General features: G+C 40.4%; 1 protein-coding gene across 3 annotated transcripts in view; it reads right to left on the bottom strand.

The window, feature by feature from the left end:
• Window positions 1–21,287, bottom strand: part of MLIP (muscular LMNA interacting protein) — a 103,875-nt gene that overhangs the window by 15,117 nt on the left and 67,471 nt on the right. For 2 of the 3 annotated variants that reach the window (XM_075148029.1, XM_075148028.1), the window contains one exon: window positions 13,896–14,027. In XM_075148029.1, coding sequence (XP_075004130.1) covers window positions 13,896–14,027 — 132 coding nt within the window. Of the gene's footprint in view, window positions 1–8,789; window positions 8,979–13,895; window positions 14,028–21,287 lie in introns of all 3 variants that reach the window. The other variant, XM_075148027.1, reaches the window with a different exon arrangement.

The raw sequence follows: 21,287 nt of genomic DNA, 5'->3' as shown, positions 1-21,287 counted from the left end.
TTTTCCTAATGTCCAACCTAAACCTCCCTTGGTGCAACTTGAGGCCATTTCCTCTTGCTAGTTACTTGGGAGAAGAGACCAACGTCCACCTCGCTACAACCTCCTTTCAGGTAGTTGTAGAGCACGATGAGGTCTCCCCTCAGCCTCCTCTTCTCCAGGCTAAACAGTCCCAGTTCCCTCAGCTGCTCCTCATAAGACTTGTGCTCCAGACCCTTCACCAGCTTCCTTACCCTTCTCTGGACACGCTCCAGCACCTCCATGTCCTTCTTGTAGTGAGGGGCCCAAAACTGAACACAGGATTCGAGGTGCGGCCTCACCAGTGCCGAGTACAGGGGCACGATCACCTCCCTGCTCCTGCTGGCCACACTATTTCTGATACAGGCCAGGATGCCGTTGGCCTTCTTGGCCACCTGGGCACACTGCCGGCTCATGTTCAGCCGGCTGTCAACCAGCACCCCCAAGGTCCTTTTCCTCTGGGCAACTTTCCAGCCACTCTTCCCCAAGCCTGTAGCGTTGCCTGGGGTCGTTGTGACCCAAGTGCAGGACCCGGCACTTGGCCTTGTTGAACCTCATACAGTTGGCCTCAGCCCATCGATCCAGCCTGTCCAGGTCCCTCTGCAGAGCCTTCCTACCCTCGAGCAGATCAACACTCCTGCCCAACTTGGTGTCATCTGCAAACTTACTGAGGGAGCACTCAATCCCCTCGTCCAGATCGTTGATAAAGATATTGAACAGGACCGGCCCCAAGACTGAGCCCTGGGGAACACCGCTCATGACCGGGATGTATGTATATATAAGATGTATATGTAACTGTCACTACTATATTAAAATTTATATTTAGATCATATTCTGCCTATCATATAACTACTAAAATGATAGCCCCTGTTTAATTAAGAAAAAGAGAAAGCTAGTACTATAATTTACAGTTTATCATTAACTCTTCATCAAAGTTCAGAACACTTTGCCAAAAAGAAAAAAACCCACTAATGCCTTGAAGTTCATAACATGTCTGCAACATAGGTAAATACTGGCTTCTTTAATTCAAGCTCTAAGTACATACTTGGAATTTCACCAGAACTAATTATATTTTATGTATTTTTCTAACATAACTTGAAGTGGACTTAATTAAGGCCATATTTCAGACTACACATTATATCAATACCTGCAATAAAAGTTAAGTGAATTCTAATTGTGCCAATTTGTCCTTTAAAATGTAGAGTTTCCAAAGGTTCACCAGCTCACTGTTTACTTTTCCTTGATATTTCAGAAAAGTTTTTTACAATATAAAAAAAACAGCAGGAAATTGTCTAGAAACATCTGTGTTCAGTGAGGGCGAAGATACAAATTTCTCTATAGCTCTGGGTGTTTTGGGATAGTTTCCATTAATTATGAATTTTTCCTCCTTCAGACTTTGTTTTCTCATTCTCTTCAAAAAGTATCATTTTTGTTTCTCATACAGGTTACATACCCACTAAATCTTGTTTGATATTTTTCACTCAATAGTATATTTCTGCTTTTCTTGTTAATAACAAGCTTTACCTCTGAGTGGCTTCTGTTCTTTGTAATTTTGTCTTTTGTTTTTATTACTATATTACAAGCAAAGACATGTCCCCAGGCTGCAGTTCCCATTTGCCAAATCATTAATAGAGATTATTTTTTAACATTCCCATTTTCTATGGTTTCAGATTTCCCTAGAAATGGAGTTGTATCCAGTCCAAATCCAGTAAGAATCAGGATCCTAGCATCAGAAGCAGCCTCCGAGCTATGGCAAGCTTGCCCCCATCACCACGGGGTATGTCATAGAATCCCCTTCACAAACCAACAGAGACATTGGAAGCAGATACTAGAGTGTTGTAGTATTTGGGCTGTTGTGTTTCCTTTGGTCGTTCTCCTAAGATGTGTGTTCACATATTAATCTGAAGATACAGAAGGCAAAGATAAAGACATCTCAGAAATGAGTTGTTAGCTAGGACCAGAATTTCTATTATATTTAATATTGGTTTATGTATTAAAAATGTCTACCTGAAATCCACTAGGCAGACTAGATACAATCCTCCTAGAAAGATAGGCATAAGACTGAACTCAAGTTTTATATTATGTAGATACTTCTAAGAATGAAAACAAAACATTTTAAAGCACTTTTTGATGCTTGAGACTGGTTTACGCTATCCCAGCAGAGACAGCCTGTATAAATGAAAAGGCAGAAAACAACAGCAGTGGCTGCAAGTATGGTCCAAGAGCAAACCTGGACACTTCTGGGCACAGCGTTCACTGGGAAGAACATTTCAATTTCTAAGTATGGAAAGTGCCTGCTGGGGTTTGATCCTACTGTGTTCAAGAAAACAACTTTTTGTGTGCATGTCTTCTAAATGAACAAAGTAGACCAAAGAAATACCAGGGTCCTACCATCAACAACTTCTCCTAGTGGCAATAAGACAGCAAGGCTCTCAAAATTGCCTGACGACCCAGGCCAAAAGGAGTGACACAGTAATCAATTCCTTTTTTTCCTTTGGAAGAGCTGTCTCTGCAGGAGTGGGTAGCAGAGTTCTTTCCAGGCAGTGCCAGACTTAGGACATCTCCACGTTAAGTGCATGCTGCTGTGTCTCCTGTTGAGCTTAAGCCACCTTCATGTTCTGTTGGTAATTTGACGGCTTTGAAGAAATCAATCGATTACCAAGTTATGATCCTTCTAAAGTGCTTTAGGAGAAATGCTTTTCTTTAAAGATGAGCTGAGCAAGAACTGTCTCTAGAGGCGTTTTCTGCAGGCATTATCAAACCAAGTCCAAAGTGATAGAAATGTCATCTAAGTATGATATGATTAAAATAGCTCACTAAGCCCAAGGAATGCCATAAAAGAATTTACAAAGGAGGCACAACAATATTAAGCATTAATATTTTCCCAACAAGGAGGTCCAATTTGTAGCACAGCACTAATGAACCGGCTTGTTTGCCTCTTATTTCTTTTTCAACACTAAAGCAATTGTTTTGGATCACAGACAGTAGAAGGTGAATCAACCACAATATACTTACATAAGTACAGCATTTAAATATCAAAGTTCAAAAGAGAGAAAGAAACTCTCTTCTAGAAATAAAAGCAGCTGAGATGATGTCTGGGAGAAAAGTGCTTTTCCATGGCAACCTTGAAAGGCTGCCGCGTTCACAGAATGTCAATTCCCGTTATGCTACTATTAATCAAATACAAACTCCATTGAGTAGGAGATTGGATGTTGAGGTAAACACCACTGATTTCATTTAAAAAATAATAAAGATTCCCTTTAAATATTCTTCTTACCTATAAGCCTGCAGACCTGCAAGTAATTATGGAAGGTTAACACTTCTAACATGACAACATTTAGTGATTTCAAGAAAACTCCATTTAGGTCCAGGAAAAAAGTTAAATCGGCTTGAGCCCAAAGTTGGATGTTAAAGAAAACTTGTCTTCTGCAAGCTTGGACCTTTACTCTTATAAGTAATATCTGATCAGGTACAGAAATGGTAATTTTTTAACATTTCTCATACCTCTTGCAAAAAGCCAGTTCCCTCCAATCCATTTTCAAGGCTGTGCTGCTAAATATTTAACTGACAGGGAGATTTTCACAGGGATGTACATGAATCATGCGCTCAGCCCTTGCTAACAGAAATAAAAGGCAGTCTGAAAGTCAACAGGGACTGAGAGGCGGTCCCCAGCTGAGGGAGCTACACCCGCTCATCCCCTGCCTCTTCACTTGGGCAGGTCATTTCTTTCTCCTTCAAAATGACAGCCGGTTTGCCAAAATCTAATGCTCTCTGCCCTGACAGATATTTACATCGGTTGTGCCTCCATATGAATCATAGAATCATAGAACAGCCTAAGTTGGAAGGGTCCAACCTTTTGTGGGAAAAGCCTAGATGAGATTATCTAGCACCCTGTCCAAACACATCTTGAAAACCTCCAGTGATGGGCACTCCACCACATCCCTGGGGAGGTTGTTCCAGTGATTGATTGTTCTCACTGTAAAAAAATTCTTTCATATAACAAAATGAAACCTCTCCTAGTGCAAGTTGTACCCGTTGTCCCTTGTCTTCTCCATGTGGCTCTCTGTGAAGAGAGCCTTCATCCTCTTTGTAGCCACCCTTTAAGTACTGGAATACTGTGGTGAGGTCTCCCCTAAGCCTTCTCGTCTCCAGGGAGAAAAGAGCTAACTCCTTCAGTCTTTCCTCACAGGGCAGGTTCTCCAGCCCTTTGATCATCTTTGTGGCCCTCCTTTGGACTCTCTCCAGTCTGTCCGCATCTTTTTTGAATTGCGGGGACCAGAACTGGACACAGTACTCCAGGTGCAGAGTTGTGCTCTTCCACCCTACGCAGTCCTGCGTTAAAGGCTGGAGGGATTCCCAGCAGAAGCACGCTTTGGAGCTAACCAGATAGCTAAATGTTACCTCAGGCTCTCCATCACTGCAATAGTTGTGCTCAAGCCCAATTTCCTGAGCTGTTTTATTCCAATTAAAAGGAAAAGGAACTTCTTTTGTAACAAAAAGTTCAACTCATAATTATTCAAGACCAAGGAATGTAAATGAGAGCAGCAGCACCTGGTGCCTGGGAGGCAGAGTGGGGAAGGAGACAACAAGGGAGATGATAAGGCCGATGAGAACAGAATCAACTCACTTGAATAGGCAAGATTTTTATTTCATAAGCAGCCTATGAAGAGATGAGAGAGCCTTCTCCAAGCAGAAGGATGGACATAATACCTTGGTTCCTGCTGCCTCCTCCCATCAAAGCTGAAACCACATTGTGAAATTATTTGGGGCACAGCTTATGGATTTCATCACTCTGAACAGTTATAATCTACAAAACCTGCCAGGTCTCTCTCTCAGCTTCAGCTGTGTAATTCCATCAGCTGTGAAGATTCAGGTACTTGGTGGAGCTTCAAATGAAAGCAACCTGGTGCTGGGTCCAGTCTGCCTAAACAACACCACAGTGTCCTTTCAATAAAGCATTTCAGATAGAGACAGCTGTTATCTTCTTACGCCCTGAGCCAACAAATAAAACGATACTAGTTTTAGGAGCTCACCATATCTAGCCTCCCTAATATGAGACACACGTGTGTCTTTCTGATTTTTCCCATATCCCATTTCCCATTTCTGAGGGAACACTTGTTTAAAGTAACTTTTTAATGAAAGTGAGCGCGAAGAGTAGCAACTCCATTCACTGGCACATCCTGTCCATTCTCAGTAGCGTATTTACAACATATTTTAAATGATTGTAAGAATTTATGGCAGCGGGTTTCGCCCTCTAGTGGAAGATGAAGCAAAATACAACATATAGTTAGAAATGTAACATATATATAGATTGACCATGTGGACACTGACCATGTGTTTACCCGATGGCTGGAGAGACAGCAAGTGAGTCACGGTACATATTATCCCTGATCCCAAGGGATGAGGAGTGGAGAGGGGGAACTCCAGGGAATTTACAGAGATGACAGTCCAGGTTTAGCACAGAATGGAAAGAAATTCCCATGATGTCAGATTGCTGTTTACGGAACAGGTCTAACAGTTTGAAGTTTCAGCACCTGATACTGTGTCTACTGTACTGTGTTTTCTGTTACTTCAATTGTTTGTGAGAATAAATTAAATAATTTCTTTTTAAAAACATTAATATCTCAGACTGTAGTTGGGTGGTACAGAAGACAGGGTTATTGCAAGAAATAATAAGCAAATATTGTCAGAGTTTTTATCAACATATGTTGACTCAAATGTTAAATATTGATCATGTGAATAAGATCAAAATTAATTTTGCTTTCGTTATCAAAGAATGTTAATACTATAGACCAAAACGGAAATATTAAAAAAATTATTTTAAATGGTGAATATTTACTTCTTATGTAAATAACCCTCTGTTTGTATTAAAATAGGCCAGTATTGACATCTGATTAATCTGTTTCCCAAAGTATTGGGCCACACCTACCTAGAAAGTGACACCAGTTCAGAAATAGAATACATTTTATTAAAGGTATGTACTAGCACTACCAGTAATGCTTAAAAATCTTATCCACCTCTGGCAATTGAGTTGTCTCATTTTATGTCAGTTAACCTTATCTTCAATGGCTGAGTCTTTAAAATGATTGCAAATAATTAAATAATTAAAATTATTTTAAACACCAGGAAACAATCAATGGTAAATTGAGTTATACTGAAAATTCTCCAAAGAAATATCAAAAAAGATACTAGTGTCAAAAATCTTTGTCATTCTCACCAAACCTGCTTCAGAAGATCTAATTATTGAATTTTTTGTACCTATCATGGTTAACATCATAGATTCCTGTGGATTTTCACTAAATCTTATGGGATGGAAGAGAGAAGTTGCTACATTAACTAAATTAAGGGATGCATTTGGAGAAACACAAGCATTATTATTGCATGTGGTGTTGACCAAAATCAGGAGCCTATTTCACTTCCACAACGAGAGCGATGGCAGTGGGAAGTCAACCAGAAGCCCAAATGTGTGAACTTTTTTGCTTAAATTGTCACAGCAGGTCAGTACCAGGGCTTCATTTAAAAAACAGCCCTCCCAATTAGCTCCCTGATGACATAACCATTCAAAATGCTGCTGCAGAAGTATTTGAAGTAAAATTAAATGATCCTCTGAGATTTTCTTTGATAGAATATAGCACTCTTCAGTGACTTCTGGGCTATGGATGATACTGCTCAACCCTGGAAAGTTGCAGACTTAAATAGAAAGTCAGAGTTCAATATGGAAATAAGAATATATAAAATGTACATAATACACATAAAAAATATATAAAATATAAAAATAAAATAAAAGCTGTTTACAGATGTGTGTCGCTTACAGGAAAACCGTGTGAAATACTTTTGTTAACAGTGGACAGCAAAAAAAAGACTCGAGTAAGAGAGCAAATTTATGTTATACAGGGAAATGGAAGAAATCAGAGAGATGATGAAACTTTTGTATTTACACTGTACAGGAAGAACCTGTTAATACCAGAGAGGTGTGGCTGCATTTATCAGTTTGCAAAGCTCACAAAGGTTGCTTGGAATGACAAAAGTTCCTTGAGATAAAAAATTGTGGATGAAGAGGCCTGGAAATCATCACCATATGGGTGGAATGCAAATACACAGGCTGGGCTGTCCTATGACCTCTTTATTCAAGAGAAGAGTTTTGGGTGCACAGTGCTATGGGAAATCAGAACAGCAGCAAAATTTCCTTATTTCAGCTATTATTGAGCAAGAATATCCCTGTTTGAGAAAACAGCTAACACAATATACCAAAAAATTACACTATCTTAATTATCATCAGACAACTTTTCCCTGCCTTATTCACCTTCCTGTACAAACTTCTGAGTTTTTAGCAGTGTTTTCATTAGCAACAGCAAATACCCATTTTCATTATAAAAACTGGCTTCAGCGGTCATATGAAATGTTTGTTCATGTGAATGCCCTGCAATGAACCAGGAAACTTGTCAAAAAATACTTGATCATAAAATCATTGCTGCCTAAATAAACATGTCAGCCCAGCTTAGTAAAAATTGAAACAGAACAAAACCCAGTCTAGCAGATGTGAAAAGGTGTTTTTGTTCAGGATGCCTCAAAGACAGAATGGAAGGTTGGTGTTAGTTTTCATTTTAGTTTTAGTTTTATACCATCCTAATAAGTGGCTAAAATGGTAAATTCTATAAATCCCACAGGACAGAGGGGCCAACTTCAGACACTGTTGACATTGCCTATTAACTTAAATTATGTTTCTAGTCAATGGGGAGAGAAAGGCATTTCCAGGCATTTCTTCAGAGTCTGGTGGTTGACCAACATACATTCTCTGTAGAGGTGATACTTCTTGCCAAAGCAGTCTCGGCTCCCAGTGTGCCTAAAAATAGTAATGCGTATTTCACCCTGGTGCTTCCCCTGATGAGGAAACCATGACATAGCCTAAAGAAACAGCACCTAATGCCTGTGTTTTAACCTCTTGCATCCCAAAAAAAGCACACTGTACATCTCAGAGAGAGATTATCTCTCCTGACATCAAGGTTTGAGCATTTGCAGCCAGATTCTGTGTTAGAAAAAGAGGACATGGGAGGGATACATCTGAGGGGTCCCAATAGCATCTGCTATGGACTTCCACAGGTGATGCTTTTCTAACACCAGACAGGGGCTCTCCTGAGGTATTGTAATACCTCGTGCCAGCTGCTCTTCGAAAAGACTTCAGTTAAGACATAGGGCCCAGTTTTCACCTTACAAAGCTCATTAGGCAGCCCTGTCACGCACACACCTTGGACTACAGAAATTTTATCTAACTGCTTCACTGCTCTTTCAAAGAAGACACAAATGTCAGCAAGGGTGTGATTCCCTTTGCATTGGCAAGAGACAACTGCTTGTCAGGATGACAGATAAAGCCACTGGAAAAGCCTGTATTTCTCTCAGGTTAGCCTCCCTTCCCTCAGTCCCCAAGAAAAAAGAAATAGCCTGTTACTTTATATGGGTAAATGTTAATTTTAAAAGTAATCTGAGCATGAGGGATGAAATAGATTATTTCTCCTCTAGAGAACAAATAGCTTGGATGAAGAGTGGTGGGAGCCCTGTCCTAGCTGGTCTGGAGGAAGCAAGCCCCGACACGAGCTGTGCCGAGGGAAGGAAAAGCAGTAATATCTCCAGGGACGCTGGAGACACAGGCCCGTCTGAGATGCATCTCCCAGAGCACCTGCCAACACTGAATCCTAATGACTTAGCTGAATTCTGCCTAGAATTAAAAGGATAAAAGCCTGACAAAGCTCTTGAATCACACCACACTTGACGCTCACCTTATTGTACAAAAAGTTGTGACTGTAAGGGCTATAAGGATTCTCGTGAACGTCACACGTGATGGAAGACAAGGGGCTGAAAGGTCCAGGGTTTAGACAGTCAGCAAGGGAGATGGACGGAGGACGCAAAGGGGACTTAGTTGGAGGGATCAGTTTAGTTGGATACAGAGGGTGTAGGAGAGCAGTCTCCTATGAAAAAAAGAAAAGTAAACAGAAACAGATTAATGGATGCAAAAAAGAAGCTTTGGACAGAAAGCAAAGTACTTGTCTTGCATCTTTTTTACATTTCATAGGGCTTGATGATTAACTAGGAAAGCTACTCTACCTTCATGCCAATGCAATTACTCTACAAACACAAAAACCTGCTGTAGATGTCCCATTAAACGAGTTAAGCTTTGACTGGGGTCCAGTGCATCTCCCTCCTGCAGCTCAACTGATGCTCACGTGACAGAAAAGGAAAGCCCAGAAGGATCTTGTGGTAGGATAAAATGGCTACGTTTTGGGACATTTGCTGAGAGGGTAGATTGGAAGCAAAACCAATCTGAAAACAGTGTCTGAGAGGTACAAAAGAAAGTCTGTCTTATCTACGTACTAGCAGGAGCACTTCAGGCTTTTTAACCAGACTCTAACAAGCCTTTTCAGCCATTTAAGAGTTAAACCAGTGAAGGTGCACGCACAATACATTTCAGTACTGCAAGTTGTCAGCAGTTAATAGTGTTTCTGGTTAAAAAAAAACAATACATATGTGCTTTTTGCACCTAAAGGACAAAATCCTTTTAAAAAATTGGTTTTTAAAAGATTTGGGATAGAGTCAAGGGGGCATACCCAGCTTTTGTCACAAATCTCGTGCTTATGTTTTGTCAAGGCCATTGACACAATACATCCCAAATTCTCACCCGCTTGGCTGGCTGAGTCTAGACCAGAAACTCCCCTGTGCACTGTGCCTTTGAGCTCAAGACCCAGAAAATTTGTGACAAAAGCTGTGATTAGTTCCAGCAGAAGCTAACGTACCGCCCGCCAGACGAGTGAGCGTGAGAAAACAAGCGGATCAGAGCCTGGCAGCGGCGAGAGTGGCTGGACGGGGACCAGGCAGCAGTCGCTTCACACCGACCTTGCCTCCTGCCGCTCCTCCTCAGAGGCACCAGCCCTACTTCTATTAATGATAAACCTTGGCAAACTGACCTCACAGCTTCATGCCAAGTCTAACTAATATCTCTTTAGTTCATCCTTATCTTGCTCTTCCATTGCCCAAAGTGGTTTTTTTTTTAATGACAAAGGAGCCTATGTACATTCTTGTTAATAAATATTTACAAGTGCATGAATTCTCTAACATTCATTATGAGTTGTTTTCATATTACTATATAAAAAAATGCCCTATTTTTTTCCCCAAAAAGATTCTGTTTCCCCAGTTTGAAATGAAAATTTTCATGAAGCTGTAACGTCAGCGCTGCTCATGAGTTACATACACTTCCAGTATATTTTATGTGCTTTTTTGAGCAAATTGGAGCATACTTGAAAAATTCCTGAAACATTACTGAAATGTACTAAGCAAGAGAAAAAAAAATTCTTTCTCATGATGGGGAAATTACCATCTCCAGTAAGGGCATCTAAAAATGCAGGAAGCTTATTACTGTCAGATTGGAACCTCAGAAATACTACACTCTGTCCATGACAAGTGTTTGATGGGGAGATATCCACTGAATAGCCAGTGCTACAAGTTGTTTATGTCCTCAGGAAAAAAAAAAAAAAGAAGGCAGCATAAGCTAATATGAGAAAAAGCTAAAATAAAATGGGATTTTTTCCCCTGGTTTATAAATTTTATTGGCACACCAGTGTCAATCTATAAACAGCATAGCCAGAACACAGATAAAAAGAGCTATCTGTGAGCTGAGCTACATCCTTTCAAGATGATCTTTACTAATTTAGAAATCTCTTTTTGTCTCCATCCATTACTTTGGGTTATCTGCATGAGAACAGCTTTCCACATGGGGACGTTTCTTGATGAAATGAAAAACAAACAAGCTACTCTCTGCTGTGCAAAAAACGATGTGTTCAACACAGGGATGTGAAGCTGAAGGTCAGCAGTTACAGTCGGCTGCATCATTATGTCTCAAACTGAATGTCACCCACATAGTCACCAGTGCTCAGTGTCACACTGGGAGGTTTGGCAGGGAGGGGAGGTACTGTGGAGGTCTAAGAAAAATCAAAAGAGAGAAATTAATAAAGCTGATGCCATCTAGAACCTCATCTAGTCTGTACCATCCTCGAAGATTCAGCCTGAAAGGGTCTGTCCTTTCAAGATGGGGTGGGTGAAGGAGGGGCAGCAACGTCACCTAGGGAGGGTGTTGTTGGTAATGGTATTAGAAAGAAAGGAAAAGAAAATGCAGAGAGAGGGAGAGAACAGAAATGTAAGAGCTGAACCTCCCAGCAGGACTGGAAAATCTCCAAAGAAAACCAGGGAAAATCAGTAACAGTATGAGCAGTTTTGCCCTCAGCTGCGGTAGGTGCCTGCTACCTTCTCATTCAAGGACAAGTGGACTAGCACTGGCTCTTCCACAGAAAGCAGAAAGCCTAGCTGCTAGTCTCCTAGTTTTAATCCACAGCTCTCATATCTCATGAAAGCAGTCAATTTACCTGATTTGGGGGTAATATTGATGGGAATCCCTCCCACTCTTTAGAAGCCAGCCGCTGTGCAGCCAAAAATGCTAACTACTGAGAGCAGGTGAAGAGGGAGAATGAGTGTCCTTATAAGCTAACAGCCCCATGTTAGGGACCACCACTGCGAGTTTCAAACTGTTGTCTGGGCACGGAGCCCAGTTTCACAGGCAGTGCTGCAGCCCTCTCAGAGGCACTAAAACCCCTCAGGAGAGTTTCAGAGATGCTGTAAGATTGTGAACATCCTCATGTGGGCACCCAAGTCTCCTCCATATACAAGGGACTTATATCAGCACCATAAACCTACTCTGAAAGGCAAGAGCTGAAATTGTAAGCATGTGCTGTGATATAAGCCTGTGCTTTAGTGTTTTCCCTAGATCTGACTATTAAGATACTATTAATTACTATATCAGCCCACCACTAGAATCATGTAACCATTTCTCACACAAACAAAACCAGTTCCTATTAAGTCAGCGAATCCATCTGAATACAGGCCTAATAGTTCCTTTTTGAGAACAAAGATGTCTTAATAGGGGACTCCCGAAAATAACAAGTATTTTACAGCAACCTGAGGTATTTCTTAGGTTAGGATAAAAATTCTAATTTGTCAATACTTAAAAGCATATGTAATTGTTCTTTTAAATAAAGGAAGCAAAACTGAACATGTTCATTATGAAATTAACTTTTCCAGCTATCAAAGTCAGTGCACTATTTGTTTAGTTCATTTTAATTCATAGCTTTTATATAAAATAATTTTGTTATTTGTTATAACAACCACATTTTTTCATGGACTTATGATGTCCTCAGTACTTCAGTAATATGTACCATAAGTAATGTATAAGGTGTAAGTTGATTTGTTTCCACAATTAGCTTCAAATGTCAGAAAGCTTCTGAGTACGGCAATAACATGAGGTTTGTATTTGCCTGAAGATACAAAGTTTGGTGATTGCATCATTCCTTCATCAGAAAAACTATAGCCAGCAGAATCAGTGCCCAGTCCTGAAGAAAGGGAGGTATGAGCTGCCCCTGCCTTTGCAGCGAGGTCCTGCTGAGGTGGCCCAGACCAGAAGTTCTCTAGCAGCAGCTCCCAGTCAGGTCTCCGACCCTTTCACCCCAGCTGAATGGCAGCACAGTGCCTGGGCATCAGAAGGTATTCAGTAAGTTAAAATATGAAAAACTCACTATGAACTCACACGTAGTCTCTGAAGTCAAATATTCACTGTCAACCTCAAAAGTTCAGAGACAAATTGTAAATAATAATTTGTATTCATTTTTTCTTATATTTTACAGAAACTCTACGTTCTATAGAAACCTATAGAATGAGCAACCTAGGGATGCCAGCCATACATGTTGCTGAAACCCACTGATACTACAAATAAATCTTTCTCTGTTTGTAATGCCTCAGTACTCTTGAGAAATGCCAGGAATGTCCTACAACAAGTCAGAGCTATGGGGAGGAATGGGAAGAATTAAAATGAAAACCTTAAAAAAAATCAGTTATAAAAGGAAGAAGAGAGGACTGCCATTGCTAAAGTCTCCCTATAATGTGACTAGAGAGGCATAGAAGTAAGAGAAATTCAATTAGTAAGGTATTTTATTCACATTGTGTCTGGCAAGAGTACTACTAGCTTCATTTTACTACCCTCCAGATGGCAGATTCAGAACACACTGGATAGGTTAATAATAAGCTCCTACAGGGACATTCAGATTATGTATTGCAGTTAAGGTTTAATTCACAATAATGCAGACACACACAAATGCACAATAAAAGATTGACAGAATCATTTGTCTGGGGTTTGCCTCATACAAGTCAGCAAAGTTCAAGATGTGTTTTTGCAAAGTGATCCTATGGCTTTATGCAGAGTTCTGTGGGAGAAGACAGCACTTTTGCTGCCCCACGGGCTGCCTGTTAATGCCCCTCGTGTGCAGTAGAAAATCAGTTCCTTCAAGCTGTGGAGGGACCCGAATGCGGACCTGGGGGAGCTACGCACTGGGGAGCGACACTCCCCACGCACTGGGGCTCTTCCGCAGTCTCCCTTGGAGAGGGAAGAGTGAACCTTGCCCAGTCCTTGCTGTCCTCTTTTCTCTTTAGAGAGGATTCGGGTCTGGACCCCAAATGGAGGAAGCGCTTTCTAGTAGATCTGATCCAGACACCTGCTTGACAGGCGAGCACAGGATTTCTACTTTCTTTTGTATAGTGTTTCCTATGGACATCATTAAAAGACCCCCTCTTCAACATATGAGTTTTTAGATCGCCACAAAAAACGTCCCTGTAGAAAGCCCAGCTGCCCACCTCCAGCCTGCAGACTTTCCTCGGGAGCCAAGTGCCCCTCGGGGAATCATTTAACTTTGCAAAAAACAAGACACCAAGACAAAATAAGGATCTAAGATTATTCCTTCATCTTTAAAGAAACTAGTTGAGGTTACAAAATCCTTCAAAGGGTTACTCACCTGCTCAATACCTTGATCACTGATTTCTTCAAGGTACTTTTTAAAAGGATTGGGTTGATAGGGCTCCTCCTTTTGCTGTGCACTCTTTCCTTTCACCAGCACGGGACGAATCACACCAGGTTTTGTTTTGACCTATAGCACACCCAGGAGAAAAGAGATGGAAGAAAAATAAAATACTTTACAATTTACAGAATATTTGTTAGACAAGTCAATTCCAATGCGGCTGTAGTGACTAGATTTTTAAAAAAAATTTATTAATAACATATTTCACCACCAAAATTATTCAGGTGTCATGCTGCCTGGCCTACTTTTAATACAGATTGCAGACAAAAATGGCAAGAGCTGTTTTTATGCACAGAACCTCATCACTGACATCTGTTTGTAACTGACAAAAAAATAGGCGCTGGGCTGTCAAACTATTGTTTGTGGGTTTTGCTGGATGTTTTTGCTAGCTGTTCAGCTGCATCTTGATAAGTTCATCAAGTCACACTTTATGCACAGCCATATGTCTGCTTTCATGCTGCAAATTCTGTTCTGGGTTCCTCAAAACAGTAACTGTGAAAAAAGGAAGGGCAACATGTGATGCTGTTAGCTTACACCCAGGCAGCAACATATTAGGGGAAAGTCTTTCTGGGAATAATACCAGTGATTGCATGTTGGATTTTGACAGTATCTTTAATAATTCACTTGGAAAAGCACAATTTTAGGGAACTTAGTCAGCACGGATGTGTGATATCCCTCATTTCAGACAAATCAGATTATTTAATCAAGAAAAAATTTCTTGGTTAGCTACCAGCCAACTAAAAAATTGACTATTAACTTGTCAATTTAGTACATCTGTAATTTTCAAAATTCTTACAGTAAAGTCTGACAGGATGGATTTTGGCATAAACTTTAGAGTTTATGCCAAAATAGACGCTAGGGGATAATTTTAAAATAGACAACTTGTTCAGTAAGCAAAGAAAAGGAAGAAAAAATGTACATTCTCACTGGAATTTAGTAAGTACTGAAGTCCGGGGGGGGTGTCTGTGATTGAATTTAAACTTTTCGATAACTCAATTATATCCTTCTCTATTACAGCTACCCTACAGAAAATGGGTGGTCTTTGTCACAACTGATATAGATGACAACAGGACTGCTGCTGAGCTCCTTCTGTGGTTGCAGCCCAGACGGGCAGCTTGCCCAGCTGGGACTGAGAAATAGGTACTGCCGCAGCTCCCCATCCTCAGTACCCAGCAGGGTATAAAAATGCACAGAAGAAACTTGATTCACCACTAGATTTATTTTTAAGATTTAGATTACGTACATTTAATAACACCATCTGCCTATTTACAAGAGCAATACACCTAGGCAGTCTGTCTAGAAAAAGAGAAGCTTCCTATGAAAGTAAGCTTAAAATGATGCAGCTGAGATTGCTGGATGTATCATGTAAACTGAGTCATGATCATCTTAAAATTAAATCTGCAGGCATCCAGCAAGGACAGGGCACGAGGGGTGCCCATCGGAGGGGGAGGGTGCAGGAGGCAGGAGATGTCCCCATGTCTTGTGCTTCTGCCTCTGCCCTGGGAAAGGACAGAGCAGCGCCCAGGGGTTGAGTGGAAGGCGGCAGAGGCGGGAGGAGCTCAACACGCCTGGAAAGAGCGAGGCCCAGGCAGCAAAATATCTTCCCTTAGCTTTGTGTTTTATCCCCTCCTTCCTTTCCACAGGTTCGGGCCCTTTCATCTGCCTCATCAAATAAGAAGAAACATATTCAACTGAAAGCAAAAAATAAGCCGTGAGGTGATATTAACTTTTTTAAAAGAGCAATGACTGCCAAGTTGCATTAAAAACTTAAATGTTTTCAGTAAGAAGGTCAACTTAGCAAAAGATAAGGTACTCATTTAATGAACTTACAGTGCATAGTTCATGACTGTTTCTTTGTAGGATTCACAATAAAATAATTCTTTTCCTCTCCAAGATTTCTGAGAAGAGTTTGTAAAAGTGAAAGACTCCTGGCTTTCAACACAAAGGTAAATATAAAAATAAAAAGAAAGCTAGAGTTGTTATCAAGTCATCGTTATGCAGACAAAGGACCTGTGGCCTTCTAGCACTCCTCCACACCGTGTAACCATGCAATTAAAAGCCCATTGAGGTACCTGAAATCATCAAGGATAAGCTAATCTCCTTATGTAGGAAACCTCTTCCAAAAGCACGCTGTAGAAATGCTTTTAAGGAAGCATTTTCTAAACAACATCACACACTCAAGTGCTGACTGAATCATACGTTTATGTCTGACCCTGCTAACGGAATGGCAGATATCAGCCAGCAACTATAATTTGAAATACTTTATTAGCTCCCTGACAGGCTATATAAAATCTTTGATCCAAAACTAAAAATTTGAACTGTTTCTTTGATAGTGGGTAGCACAACTGACACTGCTGAGAAACAAGCTAAGACTTAGTTTTGCCAAGGAAAGTGTTCGTCTTCTTATAATGGCACTGAAAAATGGTGAATGCTGTCACGGTTGCAATGGGCTGCCATCATATAGCCGAAGCCCTATTAGCAAATTACACAGGGCCAAGACACAAGCTCCAGGGCTGACCCATAATCAGTTGTACTGATTTGGTGCCAGGGTGCTCCCTGGCATGGTTTTGGCCCAGGTCAGCAAGCGCACAGTCAGAAATAGGAGGATATGGTGGGCCAGGGAATCTCTTGATAGGCAGTATGGACATGGCCACCCTTCTTCAGGGACAGAGGTATTTTGGCTGTATGAAAATGAGCCGTGCATGATATTCGCCCAAAAGTCAGAAGACTGAACTTGTCGTCGGCAGGTGTATGGGCATGTTCACCTCTAATTTTTTCCTCTGTTATTATGACACTGGTTCTCCCTGAGATCTTGCTGAAACTGGTGAGTAAGGTCCCAGTTGCAACCCCTTTCCTCTCAGCAGAGGCCTAAAATCCTCTGAGTCCCATGTTTCTCCTATCCGAGCCACTGTCACTTCCCCTTACCCAGAGTATTCAGAGATCCCCAAAGTATGTAGGGCCAGACCCTTCTTTGGCAGCTAGCAATGACTGCACTCCCTCCTTGCAGTGCTTTGTGTCACTGCACAGACATGAAGTTATTCTGGATACCTGAACAGCTTTCCTGTAAACAAGAAAGTTGCCTCTTAATGTTTAACAAGTAATTGGCTTTTTAATATGTTTTCAATGCAGTGCTGTTTTGAAGCAGCCTGCCTCTGTGACAGCCAGACAAATGATTAACAAAAATATGACATGATCAGAGAAAAATGTATAACAAAACAGGAGAGCTAGGCTTGGGATAAAAGAATTAGCTTTCCTTCCTGCTCTGAGTCCATCAGACCTCACTTGACAAATAGCAAGCACCGAGTCTATCTGTTTGCCTGCGTAGCCTTTACATCCAAGTTTTCTGTACAGTCTTTTGCAGTCTTTGAAGCCTTCTGCTTCAAATGGGATAACCAAAGAATCCCCTCATGGAGAGGAACCATTCCCAGTCCTTTCCAACAAACTTACTAGTTTTGAGGAAAGGGATCCTGAGGCAGGTGGGGCAAATAAGTAACGCATCACACCCCAGACAATGCAGTCATCTTCTGCCAGCACTGAGAAGCCAGAGTCACCTGAGGAGCCTCTAAACTGTTGAAAGCACCTGCTTTCAGGTAGTGAGGAACTGGCTCCCTTGTCATGAAGGAGCATTGCAGTTTCCACTGTCAACTAAAAGATGGTTTTTGCCCTACAATACAAACATAGACACTTTGTCTAGTTGAACTGTGAATCATCTTAAAATATTCCCCTTCTATTTCTTTTCTGCTACAAATTAGTCTTCACAAAGGGAAATATGTAATTCAACATATAAGTTTATTTTTATTTTCCCTTGTAGAGGCTTTACATTTGCAAAAATGCAATAAAACATTCCAGGCAGTGTATCAGTCTACAATGAAGTTCTCCCTTAGTACATTTGAAGGTGTGAAGGCATATTACTGTGGTTAAGAGGATTTCCTCTTCCTCTAGCTAAGTAGTAAATTATTCACATCACTTTGAAAAGTCTAGGAAGGAAGGAAAATTATTTTCTCCACCTCCATGCTGAAGCAGCAGCAGGTCTTGCACCAGAGCACAGAGAACAAGGACAGTCACCTGTTTGAAATTCAGGTTTTCTTTATTTTTGTTCATACAGAAATATTTACATTTCAAGAAACAGCTGAATTTTCAACAAGATGTCTGATACTACACTGTATCATGCTTTCCACTGACTCTGTGCTAATCTAAACCAAAGATAAAATCAGTACAGGGATGAGTCTTTTCTCAACAGCTGGAGAAAAGGGACAGACCCAATAAGAGTAGTGTGAAGGAGGCACTCACCTCTGCTCCTGTTCTGGGGAAAGCGGAACCGAAAAGGGAGCAGGTTTGCCCAGGCACTGCTCGCTGCTCAGGCTGGTGGCAAGGAGGGGGCTAAGGGCAAGCCCTTAGCACTGGCGCTGCTCTCTGCTTCCCTCTCTGCTTCCTTCCTTTTCTTTAGGAAACTCTTTTAGCACATTTAAGTTCCCTTTACTCACATTTTCCTTTGGTATATCAGGAATCTCTTTCATTTCCTACTTTGCTGTGTGATGGCTCTGTATAGAGCACTCCTCAGTATAACTGACACATTTCACTTCAGCAATACCTGCATTTTGGTGCTTGACAAAGTATAGATGTAGACCCATGGCAAACACTGCCTTCCAGAAGTCATTCATCAGAGCTCAAAGGCCATGAAATCATTTTAGGTGGATGGATGCATCTATGATCCCTGATTTTATGTTGAACCTGACAACTATGCTGTGTTTGATGTCATTCTGACCTGCAGTGGATCTTAAAAGTTGCTGAATTTAGTACTATTTTACTTTAAAGCAATCACACCATAATTCTTGAGGTGTTGTATTCTCAACCATGGTTTAATTAATTTCATGGAGCTTTGGGCTCAATGTTTTAAATGTAGGAAATATCGGAACCTCAGCAATACATGTGCTTCAAAATGAATTAATTAGAGAAAAAATACTTCAAGCTGCCAGGTCACATCTAAAATACCCCAGAACAAAAGTAGAAATATGTATAGATATTAACTGAAACACTGCAGCTTTAACTCCTGGACCAGACCATGAGGATTGTTATCTATTTTTATCTAATGTTTTTCTTTCTTTCAAATGCTTGAACTCATCTTCTGTCCAGCCTCGAGTCCCTACAACTCCTATCCACAATCCTTTTCACGCAAGAAACTGCACTGTGTTCTTTCTGTTACTATCATTTAAGCCTGCTCACAAAATACAGAAATGCCATTCTGTATTTGGTCTAAATATATATGACTCTTTTTCTACTATTTTTTATATATAAATATACTTTTATAAATCCTTCCATTGTGCACTCAAAAACTGTGGATGACTGATGCAGCATTAAAATATCTGAACCAAAAAGACCTAGAACAATAGTGCCAAGGTATGCAAGACTGAAATGGTTATAAGTGACCAGAATACTGCTTAAGACAGTAATGTTTTAGAGAAGGTGTGCATCAGCTTATAAGAAGAGTTTGAGAGATCAGTAAATTCTGGGATGTTCAAGAGCAGTGCAAAAAAGTGAAAAAAGGTATAAGAAGGAAAAGGTTCCAAAGACAGAAAGTTGTGTTCAAATACAATCTAGGAAAAAAAAAGAAAAAAAAAGAAAAAGAAATACAATCTAGCCCATAATATAAAAATGTCATATCCAAGAAAGACTTTGAGAAAAAAAACTTGCTAAATTTCCTTGAAACTAAAAGTTTGTGGGGCCAGTAGATATAATCAAGACATAAAAAAGATGCACGAAGAAGAAGAGACCAAGGCTGAAAATTAATTCCTCACTTCAGCTTTCCTCACAGGAAGATTTAAGGAGGTTCTCACACTGGCAAAGAAACAATTTGGAGGAACTGTCTCGAGTACAGTGTCAATAAGAGAGATTTGAGAACAAATCAATAAAATGAGCAAATAAAGTGCAAGGAATAAAGTTGTAAAGCAATTCCAGTGTGAAATTGCCACACTATGAATTGTGGTATTTAATTTCAGACATAATCAGCACCAGAAGAATGAGAAGTGGCAACTATGGGGCAGGTTTTACTACAGGACCCTGAAGAGGACCTGGAATCACAAATCACTATGTGTGACATTTCAAGCTGTGCAAAGTAGTAGGAGCAAATTATACCAAAGAGAATTAGTATACGTATGGACAAATAACAGGGAATGGCTTTTGAAGGGGCACTCATGCCTGATGAATCTTTTACAGTTATTTTAAAGAGTCAGTGATGCAAGAAAGCTGGCTGATACGGCAGATGTAGGTTATGTTTAAGCTAACAATATGAGAATCTTTCGGCATCTAGGAACACACATTAGATGAAACCAAGTGAGAATCAACAGACCATCTTATGTGAGGCTCAGTGTTTGGTTTTTTTCCCCACCAGGTCCCTAAATGCATGACCAGGGATAACAAAATGAGGCTGCATCACAGAGCATAATGTCCAGTGGATGCGCACCCATGCTCCATGTGGATTTCCAAAGGTTTTAGTGAAGGTCTTTCAGCAGGGTCTACTAAGGAAATGAAATTGCTACGGAGTAAAAGACAATATTTCCTATGGACCAGCTAAAAGATAGGAAGCAAAAGGCTGCAATAAATTAAATTTCTCAGTGGAGAGATGTCACAAAAAGAGTTTCTTAGAGTCGTGCTCTGGAATCTGGGCTTTGAATTATGGATGTACATCGGCTAGAAAAGAGCGGCTAGTAAGCTGACAAAGTTTGCTGGTAATACTGAATCATTCAGGGGAGTAAAAACAAAATATCAGCACAAAGAGTTGCAGAGAGATCTTATGATACTGAGCGAATGAATGACAAAAAGGCAGGTGAAAGTTAACTGAATTCAACATTGATACATTTCACAGGGGAAAACTAAACTACATCCTAAATTTACACCTGCAGTGATGAACTAGTTAGCTCAGAAACTACCTCTCACTACTCAGAAAATACATCTTGGGTTTATTATATACAGTTCTATGCAAGCATTGGCTTACTGCTCAATACAAATAAGATGAACTAAATAAATTACTAGGAATAGTTAAAAGAGGAATAGAAATAACAGTAAAGAATGTCATCACATCATCATGTAAATAGGAAGTGCTGTGTTCAGAGCTAGACAAGAGCAGTTTATGGTTTTAGTCTCCTAATCTCAAAAACAAAAACCTGAATAAAACATAGAATCATAGAATAGAATCATAGAATCATTAAGGTTGGAAAATACCTCTAAGATCATTGAGACCAACCGTCAACCCAACACCACCATGCCCACTAAACCATGTCCCTAAGTGCCTCATCTACACGTCTTTTAAATACTTCCAGGGATGGTGACTCA

Source organism: Calonectris borealis, chromosome 3 (genome assembly GCF_964195595.1).
Source record: "Calonectris borealis chromosome 3, bCalBor7.hap1.2, whole genome shotgun sequence".
NCBI classification, from domain to species: domain Eukaryota; kingdom Metazoa; phylum Chordata; class Aves; order Procellariiformes; family Procellariidae; genus Calonectris; species Calonectris borealis.
The sequence above is the reverse complement of the archived record's forward strand: the minus strand, read 5'-3'. Positions and strand labels throughout refer to the sequence as shown.